The sequence below is a fragment of the Larimichthys crocea genome, chromosome IX (assembly GCF_000972845.2).
Source record: "Larimichthys crocea isolate SSNF chromosome IX, L_crocea_2.0, whole genome shotgun sequence".
Lineage (NCBI taxonomy): Eukaryota > Metazoa > Chordata > Actinopteri > Sciaenidae > Larimichthys > Larimichthys crocea.
The window spans coordinates 6,162,201-6,189,142 of record NC_040019.1 but is presented as its reverse complement, the minus strand read 5'-3'; the positions used below and the strand labels follow the sequence as shown (position 1 = coordinate 6,189,142).

The window sequence follows — 26,942 nt, the reverse complement described above, 5'->3', positions numbered from 1 at the left end:
ATGTCTTCTAATATATAAAAGATAAAAGATGCGGTAAAGATGGAAGCATTTTACAGAAGTGGATCTGAAAACACAAAATTGTAAAAAAAAAATAATTCTGCCTGGCAGGTTTTTGCAGCGAACTAATGATGGCACGTACGAGCCCTGAGCTATACAACATGCGAGACAGCTACAAAATAAATCAATCCAAAATGATTGTGTGTGTGTGTGTTTACGTAGGCACAAAAAATAAAGAGGGACTAAAGAGGCATGCAAACAGAGCGGGCTTGTGTATTCATTAAAAGCAGAAAGCTCAGAAGAAAGTCGATAAAGAAGCTGTTTGGTGTGTTGTGCGGTTAACGCCGGTGACACCCGCGCCAAGGTCACCCACAGTATTTGCTGCATCACCATAACTCAAGACTAATCACACTACTGTGTTTGCAAGCTGCAGGCACGCACACGCACGCACGCAAGCACACACACAGTCTCATTAGCCACGGTTATTTATGAGCTCAACCATGTGCCCACTTCTACAGTGTCCAACCTCAGCACCTTCCGCAACATCTTGTTTTCTCTCAATCATTCACTTTTCTCCTCCCCACCCCTCTTTCATTTCCTCCCTCCTTCTCCTTCTTTCTTTCTTCCTCACCCTCCCCTTCACACCGCTCTTCCACACTCTTCATTTTTGTACTCATTTTTCCTCCTTCCTCCTCTTGTTCTGGTTTTTAATAATTCATCTTCTGCTCTGCTCCCCCCTCGAGGGAAAAGCTCCCACTGTCACAGACCAAGACCATTAATCAATCCCTCGTCTCTCTCTCTCTCTCTCTTCCTCTCTCTCTCTCCCAGCTCTTAACCTTCCTTCTCTCCCCCATTTCTCCACTCTACACATCTCTTTTTGCTTTCCGTATCCTTTTCCACCTCTAATGTTTCTGTCCATCATTTATGTTTTTATGGTCTTATCTGCCCCCACTCTCAGTCTCTTCCTCCCTTGCTCCCTTTGATCCTCTGAGCTGTCGTCTCCTCCGCCTAAACACAGTAGTCCCCCCCCCATTCTTCTTCCTCTCATAACATGCCTCTCTCCCTATTTCCGCACTCATCTAGCATTAGTGATTGTACACTGGTAGACCAATAACCATGCAGACCAATGGAAATTCATTATCCTTCTTATTAATCATCAACAAATAAATACAGGCTGGATGAAACACATTAATTCCACACATAATTAACAGTAGAAACAAAAGCATATGGCAGGGATGCTTTTCACAAGGAAAGCATCTAGAAAACATCAAGACTAGGTAAAAGTAATTACAATTATACATATATATATTTCTGTTAATCACCACTCTCCTTCTTTTCACAATCCACCTTCCTCCTTCTTCTTCTGTTTCCTTTCTTTCTTCACAACCTCCTCTGTGTCTTTCATTAATCTGTCTTCTCCTTCTCCTCTTTCCCCGGTGAGAACATACAGCCTCTGTGTACTCACACACACTCTCTGTTGTCATGTCTAGAATCAGTTATCAGATTGAACTCCTACACCCTCCAGTCTGGACAGTGTTTTCTTACTATACATACAGCAGCACCTAAAGACAGAGAGTGCATTACCATGCCTGCAGGAGGAGTGGTTGCACGTTTCCTTCCTTCTGACGCCCGCTTCTTGGAGTAGCCGGGCGTGTGGTAGGGTGCAGAAGCAAGGTTACCGGTCAGGATGTTGCTGTCACCCCGTTCCCGCTCCACATGTGCTCCTCTGTCACTTAGGCCACCGCTCTACAAGAGGTTCTACTTCTAAGAGATGGAGAAACAAAAAGGGAGGGGAAAAAGGTTGATCAGTGCCTTGACAACAACAAGAGGAAGAGTCAAGGGATAAAAAAACAAAAAACACAAAACTGTTTAATAAATAAATAAATGAATAATATAACAATACTTTAAAGAGATGAACAGCAGCGTGATCATAATCAAACCAGCATCAACCTGCGTCAGTCTGACGCTGCACAACCAAGTTCCACTCCTCTCTCTCTCTCTCTCTCACACACACACACACAGACACAGTTTTCTAAAAAAAAAAAGGATGCAGTTCCTGTCCGACCTTCAGTATAAGATCTGACACACACACACAGACACAGACACGCACACAGACACGCACACAGACACATGCACACAGACACACACACACAGACACACACACACAGACACACACACACACACACACACACACACACACACACACACACACAGAGGCCTTCATTCATTTTTCATGAGCTGGCATGGGGTCTGAGGGAGGGGGTGTAATACAAACATGTACTTGTTTTCATACACTGGGGTTACACACAGACACACACACACACACACATATATGCATACATGCTACATGATTGCATGTAGACAGCTCTTTCTTCTGTTTATTTTTAAACGAATGTCGAATGTTCTACTTACATACCGAGCCCATGCCACTGCAATCATACATGCACAGTGGCATTTCCAACCACTTTATAGAAGAAGAAGTGACGGAAGAAGTGACAAAATTGTGTGAAATAATTATCATGCATTTTCTGCCTAACTCTGAAATACTGTATTTTACTATAAAGCACTTCCAATTCACCGCATGACGAAAAATAAAGAGGACGCGGGGGAAACAGACGGAGAGGAGAGAGACTGGTTTTAAAATTATAGTGTTCAGTTTGTGGCTAGAGTGGGACCACTACGCTGCAGAGTGCTCCTTCAAATACAATGTGAGACACTAACAGAGAGGGAACAAAAAAGAGGTTATAGTTAACGTACGACTGAAAAGATGTAAAGAACTGAGGATTCACAGGAGAAAGAAAAGTCAAAAGTTCAACACCAGTTAACCAATTAACATAATGAGTCCATGATTTTCTTAATTAAGCAAATTAATTGTAACTGCAGCTTCAAACTTGAATGAAGTTACTTCTAGCTTGAGCTCATCTTAGTGCTCTGGGAAGCAAACTCTATATCTGCTGTTGCTACGAAAACACAGGCCAGTTTTATCAGTGTGGAGGAAGCCGATGTGAACAGATACACAACGTTCCTATTCACAACATGAAATGTCAACAGTATCACCACTGACAGTACACAGACGCATCTGGTCACACTCAAACCCGAGCAATGACATTTATAGAGCTGTACATGTCTGTGTGTGTTCACACAGGAGTGTAGAAGATGATTTCTCAAAGGTCTTCCACACTCAGGGCTCGGTTGTGTGCCAGAAAATGATTTCATAGTGTTCATTTTATTAATAAAAAACAACAAATGTAGTATATAAAAACAATGGGTCTGCACCAAGGGATTATTTTCATTATGAATTAATTATTATCTCACTGAAACCAAGAATAAACAGCAAACACTGACTTTAGCTGAGCAAATGTTTGTCATCTTTGCTTGAGAAACGACTGAAAATTATGAATCAATTACCAGAACAGCAAGCAGATAAATTTCCTATCGATCAACTTCATCATCTCATAAGAAAATAGCCTCCAGACTGAACACTGTGGTGCCCGAGTCTCATTACTGTATTTGAGATTGATCTGCAGAACCGATAATCTCTGAGAAATTTGATTAATAAACAGGAACTGCACTGATATGAGGAACATTGCATTACAGACACCAGGTTGTGTCTCTCTGCTGTCGTACCTTGCAGAACTTCAGAAACACTGATACATAAACAGCATCTCCAAATGTGTAGAGCATGTCATCACCTTGAGATTACATACATCCAAGGTTCTTTCTGCTGATGCTGTCGGGGGGCAGAAAAGATGAACACATGTGATTGTTGGTCTCTGCTGGAGTAAGACCTGCTGCTGGGATTGAATTGTGGTGATGCTGCAGCTCTCTCAGTGAAAGCTCAGTTGGGATCCGGGGAGAACAAGAAACGGGAGAGAAGAGAGATGCAGAGACGCACAGAGGAGTTAGGGAAATGAATGAGCGGTAGCAGGTAGGATGAAGGGAGTGGGCAGAGGAGGCAAAGAGCGAAACTAGAAGATGAATACAAAGTGGTGCAAGGAGACAGAGGGGAATCGGATAAACAGCAGCCACAGATATTGAGCTGGCCCCCTGGGCAAACAGACTTCACCAGAGCCTGCTCCTCATTTTCTCTCCAACCCCCTGTCCTCTAAGACACTGGCAGCTGGCCCGCCACACTGACAATTACCTCCTCAACACACCTGGCAGCGACAGTGTCTGTGTCTATGCTCTTGTGTTTTGCCAGTTACCTTACAGCCAACACTCCTTGCCGAGGACAGGGTGGGTGGGGGGGAAGGGGAAAGCTCTCTTCCAACATGGCCACTTAGGATTGTATGAACATGATTATAGTGCACGCACACAAACACAGACAGACACAAACACCCTGCCAAGAAGCATAATAACAACATGCCAGCCCCTATTCGATCCTCATTATCAGAGCAATTCACTGCCCCACAATGATAAACAACAACACCAATCCTGCCCCTTTGTTTCTCTCACATGGCACTCTCCTTCTCATTTCTCTTTAATTAAAATAAAGTGCACACGGATGTGAAACATACACCAAATATTATGGTTTTAAAAAATAGAATAAAACGAATGCTTTTGTTAAAGCTTAGATAAAGCCCTGGATATTGAGAACAACAACATGTAGCCTTCAGTATGCCCACCCTCAGCTGTCTCCCACTGGGACTGAGGGCGGCTAAAGGGACCGTGTTCTCACATGCATGGCTGCATGTTGCCTGTACAAAGTGCATCTGCCTGTTTGTCCATAAATCCCCTTGTGGCTTTCTGTTCCTTAGGCTCACACTGACCAATTATAACGTTTCTTGCTGCATCCACCCTCCATCTCATTTTGTACCCTTCCCACCAGTGTCCATTTTCCCTCTTCTCTGTTATTAACACCATTCTGGTGGGTCATTAATGTCTGATTGTGTGTTTTTCTCTAGAGAGGTGAAAAGGGAGAAGGAGAAGGCTTGCCGCATTAACGCTGGTGGTGCTGCACAGTTTTAGCAGGTGCACACACACGTGCACACCAACACTGTCATCCTGACCTCAATTTAGTTATTGAATATACTTCTTCTAGAAGTTTATGCATTAGGGAAAACACGCACACGCACACACCTGTGCTGTGTCTTTACTGCGCCAAGATTTAGTGATTACATCCCCGTTTTCCCTACAGAGATGAAAGGAGTCAGGCAGAGGATAGGAATTGAGGGATAGGAACTGATTGAAAGATGAAGGAGAGATAGCAGGGCTGGGGAATTTGCTGAGATGGCTCGGAGCAGCAATTTACACCTTTCTCATCTGATAACCATCAAATAAGACGAGCAGTGGAAGAGACACAGTGATGGGAGTGACGGGAGTTTTGATAATCTGCTTAACGCTGTAATCAGATTATTAGCCTTTTGAATCATTCTGCTTTAAAACTTAAAAATGTTGTGGCCTAATGTTTAGGGATTGTAGCCCAGTTGGAAGTGTTTCATCCACCAGGCACTAGTGCTACAGTAGCAGGATGCCAGAATTCAAAACATCATTATTTCACCAGTGAAAGGACCTCTGATTAATGTCTGGTAACACGCCAGAACAGCTGGATAAGAAATCTAACATTACAGCCACATTCAAAAACACCTCAGTGTTTTACTGTTAAACATGTTTGTGTCTGTTATGTTTGGGAGTTTTAGACAACTTCAAAATGATCTACTACAAAAACCATCTGCAGTGAGATTATAACAGAGGAAGCATTGGGCCCCGTACCAGGAAAAAGCTTCCTGCTGCAACTTTTGGAATATCATCTGATCTCGAACACAAACAGAACATTCATTTACTTTATACAAGTGTCTGTACATCTTCATAGTTATTCACTTTTACTTTTGAGTAGAAGGCTCAATTACCAACTACCACTCAATAACTAAAATACACATTCTGGACATTGATTTTTTCAGATTTGTAAATTTTTTGTAAATTGCTTGTTACACTACTAACAGTCTGACGGCAGAACTCAGTCATCAGCTGGGGCGCTGCTTAGTTTCAAACCGAAGCGTTTTGACCGCCAGACTTTGTTGTTGTTGTTTCAGATTTGATTTGATTTTTGGTTTATGTGCTCCTAAATTTGTTTCTAAATGGGCTACATAGATAAATTGCTTCCCCTGTGGCTGTTTTGTAAGTTTGCACAGGGTGCTTTATTTTGAAAATCAACCGGATTCTCTATGACATCTCTGGGACGTGTCTGAAATGGACCGTGTGGTGCTTCTGGTGGGATTTGAAACATTGACTAGAACAGCCACAATTAGCTCTGGCACACGATTAGCCACAATTAGTTAACCATGATATAAAACAAAGAAAATCAGTGAATGCTTACATTTGAACCAGTGAATGTTTTGCATTTATTTATCATTACCTGATAAATGACATAAACTGGTTCTCAGTATTGCTGGTTAGATTTCTCTCAATCATCCAATCAATTACAATCAAAGTGTTTCAGCCATAAATGCACTTAATACAACTTATTTGTAATCTAAAATTTTGTACCAGCACCGTATAGTCTGCTTTTGAAATGAATCCATGTTTTTGGCAGATAATGATACAGTGTTGTTAGATGAAGGATCTCATGCACAGTTTTTTAAAAAAAAGCAGGTGCTGACGGACCCTTCATGCGGTAATTGGCTTTAGTAGGTATCGTACTCGCAGCTCCGCGCATTAGTTCCAGCTCTTGAGCTCTGCTGTCACATGTCATACTCTTCTTTTTCTAAACCAACAACTGTACAGACGTCTCTCTGCTCTCCAGTGAAGCAGACCAACTGTGCAGCATAATCTTTTCAAAGAAATGAGCAGGTGTAAATATGGCTGATGTTTCTGGCAGTTATTTTAGAGCATGAATGTTGATTTTTCTCTCTCATAACTATTCCTGGGTAAGGTATTCTTGGTAATGAATGCTTTGCCTACTAATGCTATTTCTGACTCATCATATTCAAACATTCATTATACTCATGAAAGGCTGTTTGAGAAAGTGAGTAGCCCCTGTGTTATATTAATACTCACTTCTGTGTGGCTGGCTCCAGGGTTATTGGTGCCATAATGTTTGCATCTGGGAAAACATCTGCAAAAGTGTGTGGTAATGAGTTGGACAAACATGCACACACTCACACACACACACAAATACTGAAACTCCTAGGACAAGGTGGCACACAATAAATGGAATGGATGCAGAATCACGCTCCTGTACACCTCTGTCTCTAACCGCCTCTGTTGTGAAGAAGCATGCATTGTGTAAACAGGCGCTAGCCGACTGAGATATCCATTTGCCAGGGCTATTTCTCTACTGTGTGAGACAGCAGGACAGACAGACCGAGACAAGCAGTCGGAAACATAGACAGTGTTACAGGAAGAGAGAGGCTCGCTGAGACAGGGATTGATAGGGATAGAGATAGAGGTAGAAAGACAGAGAAATGTAAATTTTGACTGCAGAGGAGATGGCAAAGAAAAGTCCCCACATGTTCAAAGGAGACAGTAGAAAGGTTTCAGTTCTTGAAAATGTAAACATAGATTTTTAAGAAAATGAAGAGTCTTCACAAACTAATGAATTTTTTGAATTTCTTGAATTTTACCCACTTAAACTTTATTCATGTTCCATCTCTCCTCCAGCCTTACGACATTTCATTCCCTCATCTTTCTTATTTCAGCACTTTCTTTTGATCTGTTCTTGTGCTGCCTACAAAGTAGTTTTAATGCTGTATGTCCAGTATAACAGACTTTAACAGACTAGATAGCAAAGGCTGTCTAAAATAGAAACAGTAATGATTTGAATGTAATCTGGGCTTGATAAAGCAACTTTTTAGGGTATTCTTTCATTGCCAAGAGTAACTATATGCAAAAAAAAACCTGACCTTTGACTTTTAATATGAATTTGCACACAGAGAGGAGCCAAGACTACAAGTTTTTTTTTTTTACAGTATTACACACTATAAATATGCCAACACAACAATGTATTACATGATAAACATGATGAACTGATTTCCTTTCCAGAAATAAACAATGATTTCCTTCCAGATAAGTTTCCAGAGTATACCATTCACATACCTTTCTTGAATTAAGGAAGTATTTCCTTTGTAGATAAGACGGAATGAGTAGAAGAAAAAAACAGTAACAGTTACTGGGGTGTAAATAAGAGCCGGATTTGGTGTTTAGGCTAACGAAAGTTTCAAATTAGAGAAACCCGAGAGGATGAGAGACATTTTAAAGGGCAACTTCTTGGTTAAGTACACTGTCCTTGTGGTTTTGAGACTGGAGGCACACTGTCCTTGTGCCCTTTGGTGTCTGTATGGAGACCATTCATCCAGATCCAAAGAAGGTCCAATGGCACTAGTGTAGAGACTGCAGCCAGCATGCCCTGCAGCCAAAGGAACAGCTTGTACTTCACTGACAATTGAGAGCCATGCCCAGGTAAGCCACTCGCTGACTGGGTGTAAGGTTGCCTTTTGCTGTCGTTCACTGTGTAGCTTTACTGGTTCACATAGCAGGGGAGAGAGACTGTGCCTGCTCTCAACTTGCGGAAATAATCAACCAGTCATCAAAATATGGGAGGAATGCCTAGGCAGTAGCATTGACAGCGCCACTACACCTCATAATATTAGAGAGGCTTGGGAGATTGTGAACAATAAGACCTTAATATTGACACTCCTGGCCACAAGTGTATGTATCCATGTACATGTAAACCATTTTAGTTCATGGAAACAAACCAATCCCTGTTGGCAAAAACCTACAAAACATCTTTTTAAGTAGCATTAGAAAGTGCAGGACTTTTAAAAACTGGAGGCCCTCTCAAGTCGAGGATGTGGGTAAGCCAACTATCCTTTTTTGAACAAGGAAGTACACTGAGTAAAACCAGTCATGCCTCAATTTACAAATACTTCGCACCACAATGGTGAGATTAGCCTTGTTTGTTCAAAGAAGAGGAGGATGGAAAACAGGCCTCTTGCAACATCTGATCGATGAGATTCAAGGAACCAACTGCTTAGGTTATAAATCTATCAGCAGTAGCAATTAACAACCAAGCAATGCAAACATCTCAGGAGATTTCAGAGGGTGAGGATTCTTTAGATTATCACGATGCACAGAAAACAGCTGCGATAAAGTATTAAAACAGCGTCCGTTCACTTTAATATACACCCAATATAGCAGGAGGCATGATTAGGAGAAAGTGGCACGCTGTAGATATTGTCTGCATTATGTCTCATTAATGCAGGGCTATGCAGCAGGCTCGACACTTGCTGAAAGGATTTTAGAACAAAGGACACCAAGAAAATGGTGTCAGGTATGTACTGCATGAGCTTAATGGTGATGAGGCATGTTGTCGTCTTTCCTAATCTCCTGTTACTTCTTCTCTCTTGAAGTCATTGTATAGAATTTATATTCTTCAGTAGCTACTTTCTCCATGTCCATCGCCCTCTGTTTTCTTCAATTTCTACCTCCCTGACAGGTGTGTGTATTTTTGTTTTCTCCGTCCATTCCTCCGCAACACTGCTAATAGTGTCACGGAGAGTAATTAACAGGTGTGACAACAGGCAGAACGAATGCCAACTGAAACCTATAAACACTGTCAGGAATTGTCCCATTAAAACATTGCACGATAATTTAAAACCACGGCTCTCGATTGTGGTCCTCATAACAAGGAGCCCCGCTGCTTTTCATTCCATTATTTCCACGCATGTTAACATTATCCTGTGTGTGTTTGTTTTATGCAATGGCGGACTAGACTTTTGAGACTTTTAATGATAAATGTTTTATTTGTTGAGGTTTTCGTGAATATGGAGCAACTATCCAATTTAAATGACGTACTGTGAAGAAGAATGTCAAATATAGATGGACAGGGAACGTGATTCACCTCATTATGACGACTGCACTAATATCCCCACTGATCTCAACATCTACACCTCGCCATTTTGCATCATCTTTTATACTTACCATTATTAGCTCCTTGTTTAGTCTTTCAGTCTGAGCCGTTCTGGTAATACATTTAATTTTGTTTGTCATCCTTTTTGTCTGTTTTTCTTATTTTATTTGTGATGAGATGCTGACAAAAACCCCTCAGGTCATTATATTTACAAAATGTATACTAAAATTGCTTTGTAACCATTGACAATTATTATAATAACCAAGTTGTGTTGCAGTTTTCTGGTCTTTGAGTCGGTCTATTGTCCATATAGCCATTATTATGTTATAAATATTATTTTGATGATCATCTTTTGTGTAATTCTACGATTAAATCAAAGTTTCAACATTGCAGGCTGCCATGACATCATTTGAGGACAGACATGCTCTCATTTCATTTTAATGACAATCTGCTGAAGCACTGACCATTAAAATCAGCAGTGAGATGAAGCGTTTTGTTATAAATGACCTTTATTAAAAAAGAAAAATCTCTGATGTGATGACTAAACACCACAGATCCACTTTCGCCACAATAACAGGGTTTAACAGTCCAAGGGTTGTTACCTTCAATTGTGTCTTCTTTTGAGGGTTGCAATCAAGAAGTGCGTCAGTAATGCCCACAACAAGGACAACAAACAAACACATATATATATAATTCATAGTATGCAGTCTGATGCAGTTGAAAATTGCAAGTGCCCGAGAAACAAGCTTAGAAAATGAGGATATATTACCACACTTTACTTTATTGATTTAAAATGGTATTTTAGTCCGTATTGGGTCAGGTTTAGTTGAACCCAGTCATTGATTTTGTGATTTTCAGCTGTCTTCGGTTACCATTTTCTTCTCTCCGCTTTGCTGTGATCCTGACATCAAATATAACTCTATAATGTGGGTTACAGAAGAAAGACCCTCGGCTACACTGCATATGTTTTTTTTAACGATAACACCGTTGTTGTGTCTTGACTGGGTCCAGGTGCTGGCCGGGGGGAGGTCAGAGCACAGACTATTGACGACATGGCAGAATGCAGAGAAAACGCTGATGTTGCATCTAGGAGGGAAACAGATAACATTGACAGGGGAGTGTTACTCCCCTCGGTCGATTATTAAAATGAAGAAAAAGCTGTATGTGTGTGCAGTTCCTGCTGACGGTGGGTCAGACTGCAGAGGATTGGGGTCAAAGACTAACAAAGACAGATGCATGTGCACACCTGTCTATCTATCTAGCTATATGTTTAAATTATATGTTTGTGCAGCAACATCATGTTAAAATTAACTTAGCATTACTCATCTCAGGTACACCTGTCATCTCTTTGGGTTACCTGGGCGTTTATAGGTACCATGGATTTAACTGAAAACTTAACTGCCATATGCATATGCACACACACACACAGACACAATTGAGTACTATCCTGCGTCAGTGTGGGGAATAAATAGACTATCACTATGCCAGAACTGAAGCGTGCTGCAACTATGTGTGTTTGAATTTGTGTGTATGTGCGTGTGTGTGCACTGGTAGGCTCCTGCTGTGCTGATTTCAGCAGGAACAGATGGTCCTGCCAGGCCTGTGCCGAGGCTCCACAGTCCATAGTCTGTGAGAAGACTTGTGAATGTGTGTACACTGTGTGTGTGTGTCCTGCTGATTTCTTCCTCTGTTTTTCCTACATTAATCTACCTCACACTTCCTCGTACTGAACCTATTTTACATATGACCCTACAGATACAAAGACACACACTGACACTGACTGTTGCACTGTAAGTGATATCCTAGTGGTCTTTGGCCTACTTGTCTGTTCCATTGACACTTAACAGCTTAATCCTGCTTGAAAGGCTCTTTACTGCTAAGCTCATGTTTGCCAACATACAAAGCTGTCACACCCCTGGCCTCTTGTGTGTCTGTGTGTGTTTGACCAAGCAGATTTCTACATATGTAACTGATTATACAACACACATTCACATAAACACCAGCTATATATTCCTATAAATTCATGTACTGCATGTTATGAGATGTGATCGCATGAGGACCGTTGAGGTTGTCCAGCTGTGGACTAATTCTTTAATGGAAAAAATATATATATTTTTTTTATTCCACAGAATGGACTCCGATTGATATCACCTTACAGTTTTTGGCTTTTTCACAAACATAGAAAGACTTCAGTGACTCAGAATAGTCCTTCCTATCATTCTCTCTCTTCCTGTTTGCCAGTGTTTGTCTAATTTGTGCTCTCTTTAGCAGCTGCCTCGTCTGTCTGGCTCTCTGTTCTCTGCTCAAAACAGCAGAGAAAATCTCTTCAATGCAGATTTCATCCTACTGAAATGACTAAATTCAAGGATTTTGCCAGCTATCGATCTCAGGAGGAAAAAACTTTTTTTTCCTATTGTTTCAAATAGAGCTCCCCAGTAATAGAACAATATTTACAAGTTGATTGTGCACTTTGATTACCAGATAAACAAAGTAAACATGTTTGCGTACTAATTCTCAATCCGAATCATAAAATGCGGCTGCATTAGGCAGCTTCATTTTCTCTCCCAACCTCTCCTCCCCCTTACTTCTTCATCTGCACAGCTTTAGCACAAGCTGATCAGTGACTCCATTCATTCCAGGTCAATTTGGGCAGTGTGCTCGATATGGCCGTTTCATTACACACTTCCTTCCTGTCTGTCTCTCTCCGACTCAGGGGAGAAGACGGAGGGACCGAGAGGGAGAAAGGAAGGAACGGGAGGAGAGACAGAGGAAAGGAAGGGGCGGGACTGATGGGGGTGTAGACAGGGAGAAAAAGTGTAAGGGGGGGTTAGGTACAAGGGAATAAGAGAGGGAAAGGGTAGAAATGAACAAATTGAGGGAGATGTGGTGAAGACAGGGAGATAGGTGCATTATGATGTGTGTGGGGGGAGGAGGATGGGGAATTAGGAGGAGAGAAATCGGGTGAAAAAGGTGGAATGACAGGATGTGACTGATTTAGAGAGGAATAATGGAGCCATAAGGTAAAATGTGCAAGGCCAAAGAAAGGGAATGAGGAAGAACTGCAAGGGAAAAACAGCAGAAGAAAGTGGGAAACAGAGAGGGGCATGAATGGATATATGGACAAAGGAGGGGACAGGAAGGAAGGAAGGAAAGGGAGGCTGGGGGATGAAGGAACAAGGGGAACGAGGGAGAGGGTGTGAAGGGAAAAGGATAATAAGAATAGAAAGAGGGGATGAAAAGAAGTGAAGGGAGACAGGGACAGCTTGAGAAGCAACGGCTGAAGTGATTTACTTGGACTTTTTTTTCCACACTTTAAAACAAAATGTTTTATATTAATACTAAAACAAACTTTACCTAAACACAGAAGCAGGACTTGAACAATTTTATTATAAATTTACAAAATTTTACATTACATTTTCTATTAGGATGTATACATTAAAGGCTAATGCCATTATTTTAAAACTTAAAGAGCTGTTTTCTGTTTCATTTTTGCACGCTGCACGTCAATAAAGAAACAGGTTAATGTTACCTGTATCGAAGCACACATGCCCAGAAAAACACAAACACCTCATGGAAACCCACACGTATGTGCGATGACACCCTTCTGCTGACGTCTGACAGCTCACTCTGTTTATCAGCACAAGACTCTCTTCTACAAAAGCTAATGCAATTATTCAGCCTCTTCACATCATCTTCCTTTCTTTTTCAATAGCCTTTTATCCATCAGCCTCTTTTGTGCGAGTGTTTAATTCAGCTGAACCAGTCGTGGTCACTAACAAACAAGAAACTGTAGAAAACAGAGAAAAAGATCCTCAACTCTGTAGCCTAAGGTTTAGTGTTTCTCAGCAATTGGGTCACACATTTTACATCACTGCTTAATTGAACTCAAACCAAAAACAATGTGACTCACACACTGCATCCCGTCTGCTTTTAGATTCTGGCGTGCTGTTGTATACGTGTGTGTGTTTGTGTTTGTGTGTGTGGAAAGCATTACATTGCAACAAGGCAATGAGACAATGGAGGGGGGAAAAAAAGAGAGAGCGAGAGAGAGATTCAGCCTCAACTTTACCCCTTGGGACTGGTCGCCATGGCTACGGAAGCATTTTCAGCTGAACGTGGGACAAACATAAGGAAGAGTGTGAGAGATACGCACCGAGACAGAGAGAGAGAGATAACATGGCGGATGCGAGATGCTGCCATGATGCGCGTGAACGCAGATAAATAGATTACAGACAGCAAATAAAACTTAAAGTAAAACTAATAGGATTAAAATAGAAATGATTACAACATGTTAGTGTATATAAAATTTTAATCTGACCATCTGAACTTAACCTTCAGGATGCAGGATAGCAAAAGCACATCTGCCTATAGCACTTCAGCTCGATAACCACGAGACACTTGATCCCCAAAAGGAAACACGTAAGGCGGCAGGAAAAAGCAGTGACCCAATACGCACTCTGTGGAAAACAGAGACCAACGAGAACAAACAGCATCAAGAGACTATAACATCTCATCTTACAACCAGACAATCAGACTCCATCTATATTTCAAAAGCTACGGAAAACTGTGACAATGGGCCATCATGATCCAAGATTAGTGGAGGGCACCTTTAATGAGGAGGAGGGCACAAAGGGATCGTGTTTCCATGCTGGCAGGATAACTACAGTATCACCTGAGGGCAATTTGTCTGAATTCAGTAACAAACCTTGAGGAAGAGTAAATTAACGTATGCATTAAATACAGTTCTCTTAAATGTCTCAGAATTTACAGTGAGTGAATTTAAATGAACCCCTGAGTTATTGGCTGTCTTTTTATTGGACAGAGTGCCATCTTTTAGGTCAGCATGTCATAATTAATACTACATTACTCTGTTTCATGTCCTTCCCAACAACTAATTTGGGTAACACTCGGTCGCAACATGACTTTGAAATATTCTAGCCTGTATCAGCACTTTGTTGATAATAATGTTTCTGGAGAGAATAAGTGGGCAAAAATTGGGCTCAACACAGGAAACGACAACAATTTTTCTCAGCAATAGGTTTGTCAATATTTGCATAAAGTAGAGCCATTGTTACTGGTGATGAATTATTTATGGGGACTAAAGGAAAGAGACTTGTAAGGGCTGGTTCTGCTTGACAGTGTTGCCGTGTGCGTGTGTGTGTGTGTGTCTGTGTGTGTGTGTGTGTGTTCGGGGGGGTTGAGTGAGTGTCAGTGAGAGAGTGTGTGAGTAAAGGAGAGAGAGAGAGAGAGAGAGAGAGAGAGAGAGATGCGCTCTGCTGCGCTCACCGGCAAAGTCACTGCTTTCTCAAGGACACTGCGGCTAAGGGGCAAGAAAGAGAGAAGGAATGACACACAGGAAGAAGAAGAAGAAGAAGAAGAAGGAGCGAGTGCGAGGCAGAAAGAAATGAAGATGTTTTGTGAAGGTAGAGTAAGAAGAAAGAAGAAGAAGAAAAATGAGTGGAGGAGGCAGCAGATGAAAAAAAAGTGTGAAGAAAGAGGGAGAGAAGGAGAGGGGAGGGGATGTGCCTCAAAATATTAGTTATTGCAACAAGGTGTACAGTACACCAGAAAACATTGTTTTGACTTATTGCCCTGAATGTGTTAAAGGTCCAGTTTGTAAGATTTATAATCTACTGGCAGAATAGTGCAGAAATGGAACATCATATGCATATGTATGAATTTCGGTCTCCATGCAGTCTATTGCTGACTCCAGATAAGGACTTTTTAATTTTTCACAAGTTTCGGTGCCACCAGACGTTCTCCTACAGCAAACATTTGGTTACAATCTGCTACCTCAGCGCTGGGTGAATTAACATATGGATTATTCTTTTTAGTTTAATGAATTAATCATTTAGAATTGTGATAAAAATATCCATCACAGTTTACCAGAGCTCATTTTAAAGTGATAGAAACCATAGAAAAACAGCAAATCCTGGTAATGTGTTTTGATTTTGGCTTGAAAAATGATTTTAGCAATTCACATATTGACAAAGTTCTTGTCAATTAATGTTTGCAGCGATTTCATGTGGTTCTTTGACTCTCATCTTCTTTGACTAATCCTTTCCTACACCACTAAGTGAACTGAACTGACACCAACAGGTCACCCCAGACAACACAGAGAGCCCACTGAGCCAGACATGGTATAGTTAAGTTCGGCACACTGTGGAGCCGAGCAGGCGAGCAGCCTTTTCTGGCTGTTTCACTCTCACCAGCGATCCACTAAAGCCTCTACAGCAATCAATTATTTACACATAAACACACACACACACACGCAGACCCCAAAACACTCCCACTGAGATGATAGTGGGGAAGGCCGCTGGCTGAATTGCATAAAAGCTACTTTACATACATAAGTAGGCAGTTTACCAAAGCAGTGTGTGAACTCTGCAACCACCTGGACCACAACCCCCTAACCAACAGTGATCAAAACGCTAAAGGCATCCTCAGTGCACATTAATACTAGACCACAAAACAAACATGCAGCTTTTGTTTATGCAGACGCACAGATGCAGGTAGAACACATATAGGTGAACAATTGACAGGAGGGCAATACATTGAGTGACACATATGTCTGAAAATGTCTCTAAACATCTGACTCCACTCCAAGTTGTTGGACCAAAAAAGTGATCCCTTGTTTGTTGGCTTTCTTGGGAAAATTTGACACAAAGTAGAGAAGAAATTCTAACAGAGAAGAGCGAAAAACCTTTGGCTTCTCATGGACATAATAATCTTGACTCTTTCCACATGCACTAACGGACAAACACACACAGTCTAGGGCTCAGCAGGGGTGTGAACGACCCTCTCTGCCACAGGGCTTCTCTTGTTTTCTGGCTGATTGGCCTCCTCTGTAAACAATGAGCCACCAATCTTGCAGCAGCATTTCAGATACAGCGCACAGACGGAAAATAGAGAGATATATAGACACAGAGATACGAATGGATTCTGTCATTTCACTCACCTCCCTCTGTCCTCCCTATCCGGTTATCTGCCCACTTCTTTTTCAGTGTCTGTCAGCCAGCGTGTCTGTCTGGAGTCACGGTGTCAGAGCAGGCAGGGTTCACTACTACCTGAGAAGAGAAAAGTTCAAAGGTCATTTAACATCAATACGGCAACACTTAAGGATCATGTTCGGCTTGATTTAAGCCACGCGCTGGGCAGCCGACATCAAAAGGGTTCAAATAAAATTAAGACATGCTCACGCAAACACAAACTCCTTTGCTATCTCTAAGAAAACTGTTTTTAAGGGCGAGAGAGGAAGGAGAACGAGAGAGCTGAGGAGACAGCAGTTGAAAGACTAAAAACCTCCATTAGGCACTCTGGCAAGTGCATCTTTAATCTCTGTGCATTGAGAGTAATTATTTTGCATTGAAGTATGACTGAGTCCCTTATGTGCACGGTAGAGCAGTGCAGAGCCTCGTTTTCATGTTACTTTCTTCTCTCCTCCTTGCAAACCTCACTAAAAAGGGCAGTGAGGACAGGGCCTAGAAAATTAAGGCTGGGGGGGGTGAAAAAATCATGGAAAGGAAGCATGAGTAGAAGAAGAGACAGTAAGAAGGATACAAAGCATACAAACACTCACTGACAAGAAATTTGACAGGAAATGAGCCCCTCCTTTCCATTTGTGTCCACATATGTGTTGCTACGTAAATAAATGTACGCATGCATTATCAGTTGCATTTCTGCGTTTTCTATCCGTGCAGAGACTGAAACATATATCACGCATTTTCAAAGAATGTTGTAGTGTACCCAACATTAGCCACTTTCCAAAGTTCAGCTTCAAACCACGGCACAACATGCACACGTAGCTTTACACCTTCAAACCACCTTATGTAAACTCATTTATCAATGAAAAATCTGTTGGAAATACTCACCTGCTCATCTATTTCATCTACTTTCATTCTCAATTAAAACCTCCTTTGTCTAACTACCATTATCACAGCCATTTGAGACGTGAAACAAAACTGCAATGAGTGCCCGGTTTGTGATGTTATTTCTCACATTTCACTTTCTTAACATTGGTATAATTAGATTGTGGTTTTCAGGTAGAACACTCTCCTCTTTCTTCTATTAGCTAAACCATCTCTAAGCACCATGACTTGATGAACCAGATGAATCTTGTTGGGTTTAATTTGTTCTACTGTAAATCAATAAGAACAACCCCAAGTGCTGGACTACTGGGAAATGCAAAATATCTGCCTTGCTCGGTATTTATGAGAAACTTAGTGAACCAGCAATAATCCGAAACCGTCTGTATACTCTACAGAATATTACAATGCATAAAATACAACCCTGTGAGGCACTGTGTAATCACATGTGTCTCCCTGTGAAGTGCCGTCTGACAGCGATGAACCTGACAAACCAGATACAACGAGCAGACGGCGGCGCACACTCCTAAAAATATGAGACACCGCCACACAGCCAAGAAAATCAGAGTACAACAAACACAAAAGAGTATTTGCTTTGTGTTGTTCGGAGAAACGGTCACACCTTGTATAATAGAGCATAACTGTGGTGGGTGTTGGTTGGTTTAATTGATGCAATGTTATGGTCCAAGCAAGACAAACTGGTTTCCAGTTGCATTCTGATCGCTAGTCTATTCATTCACGCTGGCACACGCATTAACACATAATCAATCTTCCTGCATTGTGCTGTGAGCTGTGGGAAACATGGATAAAAAAACAAAAAACACATTTTATTCATTCAAGTCATTTTATTCAAGTAACATCTGAGACATTCCACTATCTAACATCACATCATTTTTCATTCTGTATGCTTTGTTTAGAAACACTTTGGACAGTTGGACAGCTGGCAAACAAGATGTGACAAGACGGGGTGAGCATAAATCAATTCAGAAAAAACAAATGTTGAAAGCTTATTTATCATTCAATAAACAAGAATGCACTATTCAGCATTTTGTATTCTGGATAGGGACCCAAAACTATACCAGTTCAGTATACGTGGATCTTTTAAAAGCTGAACAAGAAGTTAAATAGGACATATAGCCTGTGTTGTCCTTGGGTGCAGACCATCTACCAAGAACCACACGCAGCAAAAAGAACATCACTACAAAATTAAAAACAGACACACACCAGGTGCAAAATCAATTTTTCAAGTAGAGGATTGATCATTAAAACATGTTAGCAATCTGTTTTAGTAATTACACTTTGATACTAACAAAAGTTACAAACTGTGCATCATATTCGATATGGTATTGACATGTGAATCCGATCGCAAGCAAAGCTGCAGTATAAAACCACACCGTGCTGAGAGATGTTCATTCTATACCTACGGATAGTCCCCATCTACTCATTTTTCACTGAAAATCTGGCAGATGTATTAGACAGAGGTGAAGCATGGCGTGTAGATTAGGCTTTGAAATAATATTTCACGCCTCTAACAGGCGTGGTGAATCAGTTTGAAGCCTGAGAATATAAAAAAAAAACATCATATTATGGGTATGTATTTCTTCTCGCCGTAGCACAGCACTTCTACGGGGGTTAATGGAGACATACTGTTAGATAATGGTCTCCAGTGACTGACATGTGTTCTCAATAGAGTGCTCATGAGGAAGAAAAATAAACCTTGAGTCGACAGCATTATTTAATTTGCCAATCCTTCACATCTCATTTGGAAACCATTACTGATATTGAGAAATAAGAAGCTAGGTGTCAAAACCCAGAAGCAACAATAAACAGGCATTTTTATGCTTTGTGCTACAGTAGGGGGTATAAGGACCTGTGATACCTGCATAAAACCTATGAGGAATTAAGCTTGTTAGTGACAGATCATGACATTTTTATATCAGAGAAGAAATGTAAAGTACATTTGCATACACCAGTGGGCACACAGAAATAACCGGTTTGTCCGGTCAGTCTGTCTGCTTTTTTATCTCTGCATTTGTGCATCTACCAAAGTCAGGGTTGTGCTTACTGGTCCATCTTTCTTTTTGAACCACCCTGCTTGATGTTAAAAAAAACAACAACGCACAGCACTCTATCTATCTCATGATTCAAAGCTCTATGATTCACCCGCACCGTTGAGCTATTCATTTCCACTTAATCAAGTTCAAACAGAGATGGATGTTTAATGCACACAGGAACTTTTCAAATCATTAAACGTTTTTTAAATCTTCTTAATAAACCATAATAATAAAAACACAAAAGTAATTAGTCCTGTCCTTATACACTTTCTGCCCAATTTATCTTTAAAACATGTTTGTGTCGGTAGATTAACCAATGCTACTGTTGCAGAAATTTGTACTTCTTTAAACATTATTTCAAGTGAAGCTGTGCTACTGTCAATGATTTCTCAGGTTTCCTGTGCTACCTTAGTCCAGTGTGTTATCTAGTTGTTTTACAATGCAATAAGATGACACTGCTGATTTTACTTTGTGTTATACCTAACCATTATTGTATTATATTTGTTAACGTGCTCCAGGCTTCATTATTATTATCATGGACTAATCAGGAGAACTTAATCATTATGCGGCCAATAAAAATGTGGTCACTGACATTTTCTTAAGCTTTGAGCCTGAGTGAGATTGATATGTCATGGGAAATACACCAGTGTGCTTTCATAAAAAATATAATAGACCATTCAATTCCATTTAAATTTGCTTCGCTATTTAATTCGTGGAATAAAATTAAAATGACAATCTCTTTTTAATATTCATACACTCTAATAGTAATTACGACGTGAGGGAGTATCTCTAACCTCATTCTCAATTTAAAAATATTACATGTAATCCTAATCCAGATAATCTCCGTTATAAATCATTTTCATTACAGTGATGCACTTGCATACACGCTTCCGATTAGTATGTGTTCTAAAACATAAAGGACAATTTTCTGAATTAATTCAGAGACCTGTGTGTGTGTATGTGCGGTACATGAGTGTGTGTGCAGGTGACCAGACAATTCAAAAAGTCACAGATATAAAACAAATACAGGCGTATAGTCACAAGTGTTGCACAGGAAGATTGGAACACGTAGAGAGGAACAAAGCCTTCTCTTTACCCACAAATGCACACCTGTGTACTAGCACGCACACACACACACACACACACACACACACACACACACACAGTGGAGGAAGCCCTTGAATTGGTTCTGCTTCTATATTTCCTTGGTATATAAGGAAGGCTGGCCCATAGATCTCCACTGACTTTGCCTTGGCTTAGAATTTCAATCATGAAACAACTAGAGGGTGAAGGGTGGAGTATGGTTGGGGGTGTGAATACTGGGATGAGAGGAAGACAGAAAGACCTGACTTGTATACAATAGCTACCAAGGATGTTTTCATCCTTTCCAGAGCCACAGCAGGGTGAAGAATACAGCAGTGAGACAGGAGGATGGAAGGGTGAGAGATAAAGATGCAAGCCTAATGCACAGTGACAGAGGTAAAGTGTGAGGTTAGCAGAGGTAACATGGGTGGAGAGTGTGAAGAGAAGAAGGGAGTTCACAGGTTCAGCCTGTTGTTCCTCATTCTTGTGGGTCGGTTTTGCTCTGCCTCCTTCCACTCGACAATAAAAGCAATTTAAGCTCATAGAGATGCGGCCATTGCACAGCAATTTACTGCTGACTGCATCTCTTTATTTCCAGGAGCAAGTGTTGAGGGAAATCAAATAGGTCTTTCTTGTAAAAGAAATGATTTAGTGACCCAGCTGAATCACGTATTTTAAATTTGAAACCTATTCTACTACGCTTAAAAAAGAGTTCCTAAACGATTAGGTTTTATGCAAGGATTTCTATGAGCACTATGAATTAACACATTAACACAAAGACACAAACAAAATGACAAACTCAGCTTTTATGTTGGGTTTGAAATAAAAACCTCCAAATTCTCTGAAGGCCCCAAAGCCCAATTAAAAAAGGAATGATTTTAATTTAGAAAGGAAGACAATGTGGGCCTAATGCTTTTTCAGCATTGTATCTATTGATCAAAAGGTTCCTCGCCCCTTTGTTCTGCATGAAAGAAATGAAAAAAGAAAGAATAGATGACATCTGTACTAAGTGGAATAGTGGCGCAGCAACTTTTTGCTTCGCTAAAATGTTTCCTGGTGCAGGAGGAGTTATTCAGCTTATTTAAGCAAAGCTTGTTTGGTGTGACACTGAGCCGGGGCTCTAATAACAGCTGAACTGTACACTCATTCAGACATGGATCCATGCACAAAGTCTCCAAAGTACACACAAACGCACACACACTGAGCGAGCCCTAGTCGTCGGGGTTGTGATCTGACATCCACAAAGACACCTCTGTTTCAAACGTCACCAAAGACACTCTCTATGTTATCTATACAGCTGCAGCAATTCGTGCTGGTTTGTGGGCACACTTGTGCGTCTAGGCGTTGGTCCCTAAAGTCAGTACTCACAAATTATTCTGCGTTCAGTGCGGAACAGGGGCTTAAATGTTCAACAGTAATGCACCTGCAGCAGAACATGCATAACCATGCAACCCTTAGACAGCCTGTGTGCCTTTAAGACTAACACATCATAGGAGGCATAACTTAGACATCCCGTATAGAGCCGGCAATAAAAGCTGACACACAAAGGAAAGAACACACAGAAGACAGCTCCCAGAGATATTCCGATGTGTTGAAAATGTGCATTTCATGTGATGATGTTACAGGAATAATTGTTGGCTGACAGCAGGGCTGTGCGATACAGAGGAATATATCTTTCTTTAAATGCTGGAATGATATCTGATACAGGTTTGTTTTGTATCTGTGGAAATTAAACTAATGAGAAGTGTTTAATGTGGTGAAGTTGTTGGAGATCCTCTATTTAAGTACAGTGTTTTATCGAAAGCTCAAACAATTCAGCAATTACTCGATCGACTAGAAACTAGAAAGTATTTTGTCATTTTTTTGTCAACATTCATTGGTTCCAGTGACTTCATTGTGAGCATCTGCTGCTTTCTTTTGTCTTATGTGATAATATCTTTTGATTTTGGATTGTTGGCAAGGCAAAAAACAATTTTAAGATGTCTCCTTGGGCTTTAGGAAATTTCACTATTTTTTAATTAAATTAATCAAGGTTAGCGACAGACAGCTAATTTGAGCTTGTTAAAAAGGTGTTTAAAAATCTTCTTGCTAGATCAGTCTGAACATTTCCACGGGAGATATAATGTAGGTTTCATTACTTCTGTAACCAAGCACAAATCCTTCCGATACATAAAGAGTAAGAGAGGACACAAGAGTGTAATAAAACTCTCAATGACACAAGACAAACTGAGAGTTCTCCTCTAAAAAGCAAAATATGAACATATGCCCCTTTTTCAGTGAAACATTGGGTTTATTTGATGTCACCCTGCGGCTGCTTTGTATCTCCCTTATGAAGTGTTTCATTTCATTCAATTAGGCATGCAAGTGTATGCAACCAATGGATCCAATTCACAGACTATTTCGAGGTTTATTGACCATGCTGCAGTGAGTAAATGTCGAACTCACCCAGATCTATCATACCAACCTGATAATTGACAGAGTGCTCAAAAAGGGCTTCAAAAAGACAGACCCTAACCCAGACAGGAAGGGGGATAAGCAAAGGAAGTCTTGACTCCCTGTGTTTCTCTCACCCGCTCTCACACACAAGCACACACGTACCAAATGAGAAAGAGTGACTAAGTCTCGCCCTAGGCGCTCAGTAGCTCTTAACAAATCCAAGCCTTACCCAATCATTTCCCTTCTCTCTAGGTTACCATAGCTACAGCCTGCCTCCTTGTCTGTACTTTGGGAAGGGTGAGACTTTACCACTCTGTCTGTGTGTGTGTGTCGGTGTGTGGGTCGGTGTGTGTGCTGTGTGGTAACCCCACCAGATGGGGGTCTTAACACTTCCTATCTGTCAACCTTACATTCACACTCCTATTGGACATCCGAGACGGGAAGGTGTGAGATAGTGGAGAGGTGAGCCGTGCTGAGAGGAGGGCGGTCTGTGAGAAAAATAACTGTGGTGCGGAGGATATGACTGTGCGACCCCACACGTGCCTTCCCGTTCAGAACCGACAGAATGTCTGAAGAGCAACTTGGCTTCTATTGTGAGTGCACAGTATGGACTGTGCCCCCCTTTTTTTGCCATACATCAACAAAGCATCCTAGAGCATCAGCTGCTACAGTAGACTTGGTTTGATCAGCTTCTGAGATTAGGAGGTAAATGAATCATTTGTCAGACAATGTAAGAGTAGTACAATGTCTAAAACTAGCAACATTTTATGTCAGGAATTATCTTATCAAAGAATGAGTAAATAGGATTATTAATTTGAACGTTTTTAAGATTCGGTAGTACAAACATGTTTTGGTATTGAAAGAGTAGTGAAGTTTACACCTGCACCTACAGGTACAAACTTCTTAGCGTAAGGATTTGTCATTTTTCTCTGCTTACTATGCTTATAAACCAAATATCTTTAAGTTTATGACTGTAGTCAGGACAAAATAAGCTCTCACCTGCAGCTCTGGGAGATTGTATTGGTCATTCAACTTTACGGACAATGATGGAGGCAGCTGTGGCTTAGAAGTAGAGTGGATTGTCCACTAATCAGAAGATTGGCTTCTACCCTCCGGTCAGAAAACATTACTATATATGTAAATGAGCATTACTCTCTGTGATTGCATGGCAGCCTCTACCATTAGTGTATAAATGCATGTGTGAATGGGTGAATGCTGACGTAGTGTAAAGCGCTTTCAGTGGTTTGAATGTAAATGCCGTCCATTTCCCATGATAGCAACAGTAATCATTACCTACTGACCTACTTCTAATAATATAACATTTATTTCCATTTTATGAGGCTCTTATCACACAACACAAAAAAATAAAGATGGTGTGATTAATCCTTTTGCATACTTTCAACAGCCTCTCTCTCTTTGAGTGTGTGTTCGCTACACGTTGATAGTTCTCTGATAGTCTAATCTGATATGATAATCTGCAAAGATGCAGCGATTTACTGTTTACTAAACAAACCACTGTCGATCTGTACAGAGATGATGCAAAGATTTTAGGAACATAATTATGCCACTAAAATACAGCATCAGAGTACAACAATGATGGAGTGAGTGGAGATAAGAGATGTGAACAGAGTACAACAATGATGGAGTGAGTGGAGATAAGAGATGTGAAAATGTGTGTGTGTGTGTGTGTGTGTGTGTTTGTGAAAAGGAGAGCGAGCAAGAGTGTAAGAACACCCCAAAAGATTGCCAACACCTTCGCCTACCTCTGTAAACAGGACAGAAAAGTCAGGATTTACAGAGATGGGACTATGTGTTTGTGTTTGTGTGTGTGTGTGTGTGTGTGTGTGTGTGTGTGTGTGTGTGTGTGTGTGTGTGTGTGTGTGTGTGTGTGCATGCTCAAGTGTGTTTTTAGATGTGTGTTCTTGATGCACTATAGCAGATGTCACCTGGGGCACACGCCACACAGGTGCAAGTGTGTGTGTGTGTGTGTGTGTGTGCGTGCGTGCGTGTTTGTTTGTTTGCCATCAGGTAGATGACAAGGATGATACAAACACTTGAGGATCAACATATCACTAAAACTCTCACCATCTGCCCGCCAGCAGACAAATACAAACACAGTCCTCTCTTACTCTGCTATTTCTTTATCCCCCTGCATCGCTCCACTTTTCTCTCTGTTCTCGCTCTCTGCAGTCCTGCCATCCATCATCATTAGGAGACGAATAGATGACCTGTCTACACCTGCAACCACTCTCCCTTTACTCTCTGGAGAGTGGAGGGGAGAGGAGAGGAGAGTAGAGGAGAGGACGGGAGAGGAGAGGAGAGGATGGTAAAGGTGAAGGTGGAGGGTGACATTTAAGAAAGATTCAATAAAAGGAAATAGGATGCAGATATAATGAATGAATGCTGTGTTGGTTATTTATATGTATTCTCTAAATCTTACAGTATTTATAAAGACTATATACAATTTCCCTTTTTATTTAATTTGAGTGTGAAATTTAATATATAGTGTCTGGGGGAAAAAAATCCCAAAATGGAATAAAAAAGGTAGTTCTCACAGCATGGACACTACTTTGGGCTAACAGTCCCATAATGCAATGCATCGCATGATTATCCATCCATCCAGGGTAATGTGGGATACACCCTGAACAAGTTGGCAGTTCATCACAGGGCCAACACATGGACACAAACAACCAATTCACCACAAAACAATGTGTCTGAAATCTTTATCTGTGGCTCAATACCTGAGCAAACTATTAGTATGAATGAATGACTGAATGAGAGAATTAATTCAGATGCAATTTTTGTGATCTAAGACACAAAATTTAGGTCCAGAGAGGTTTTCATCCTGGCTCCACTTGGTCATATAAAGTAGCTTCTGTTCATGTATCATACTCCATGTTTGATGTCCTGTCATACTGCATCATACCGCATGTCATGTCTGTTCATGCATACTGCATAGAAATGCAAATTCTGACACATTGCTCTTTCCCTTCTTGTTCTTAGCCACACACCAACATGCTGTATGACAACACCAAATACCGTCAATACCGCCGATCCTTTGTCCCGTTTTAGGGATGCAAAGAGAGGCAAATACAGAAAAATATGGATGGTACAAAGGGGTGAGAACAGCTAAGATGGAGGAGGAGAAGAGCGGAAGGAAGCACAGATGAGGGGAGGACGAACAGAGGACAAAGTATTGTCTCCTGTTAATATGTAAAAATAACTCTGCTGCTGCCTGGTGGAGGAGCTAACTGGGTCAGAGAATTCCCAGAGAGAGAAGAGAGAGAGAGAGAGGAGAGCGAGGGAGAGGTATCACATAAATTCAGTCGGTGGTATCATTGTGAAGCAGAAGTCAGTCTCTCTTCACCTTAGGCTGTTAAGACTCTCTGCGCACATCCATTCCATGTTTGTTCATCTAGCTATCCATCCAACCATCCTCCTAATAGTCTGTCCTCCCCATCCTTCCACATCTTTTCATCTCCCCGTCCTCCATCTCCAGTTCCTTTGTTTACACTGTGTTCCTTTCCTCTATCCGATAATAAACAGAGCCTCGACTTTATCACGTACACTCTCACTTTCCGCTCCCGAGTTCCTCTCTTGCAATTAACCCTACTCTCTGTCCTCCTTTCTCTTTTCTCTCACTGTAAATACACATCTCTA

At 41.0% G+C, this 26,942-nt stretch overlaps 1 protein-coding gene across 4 annotated transcripts in view; it reads right to left on the bottom strand.

Annotated features, from left to right (window-relative positions):
- The window catches only part of strbp (spermatid perinuclear RNA binding protein), a 73,868-nt gene that overhangs the window by 30,678 nt on the left and 16,248 nt on the right, over nt 1-26,942 (bottom strand). For 2 of the 4 annotated variants that reach the window (XM_027282031.1, XM_027282034.1), the window contains exons 3-4: nt 16,803-16,911; nt 1,582-1,761 (exon numbers count right to left, since the gene is read on the bottom strand). In XM_027282031.1, coding sequence (XP_027137832.1) covers nt 1,582-1,584 — 3 coding nt within the window. In that variant the 5' untranslated portion in view covers nt 1,585-1,761; nt 16,803-16,911. Of the gene's footprint in view, nt 1-1,581; nt 1,762-16,802; nt 16,912-25,411; nt 25,430-26,942 lie in introns of those variants that run through there. The other 2 variants (XM_027282033.1, XM_027282032.1) reach the window with 2 other exon arrangements.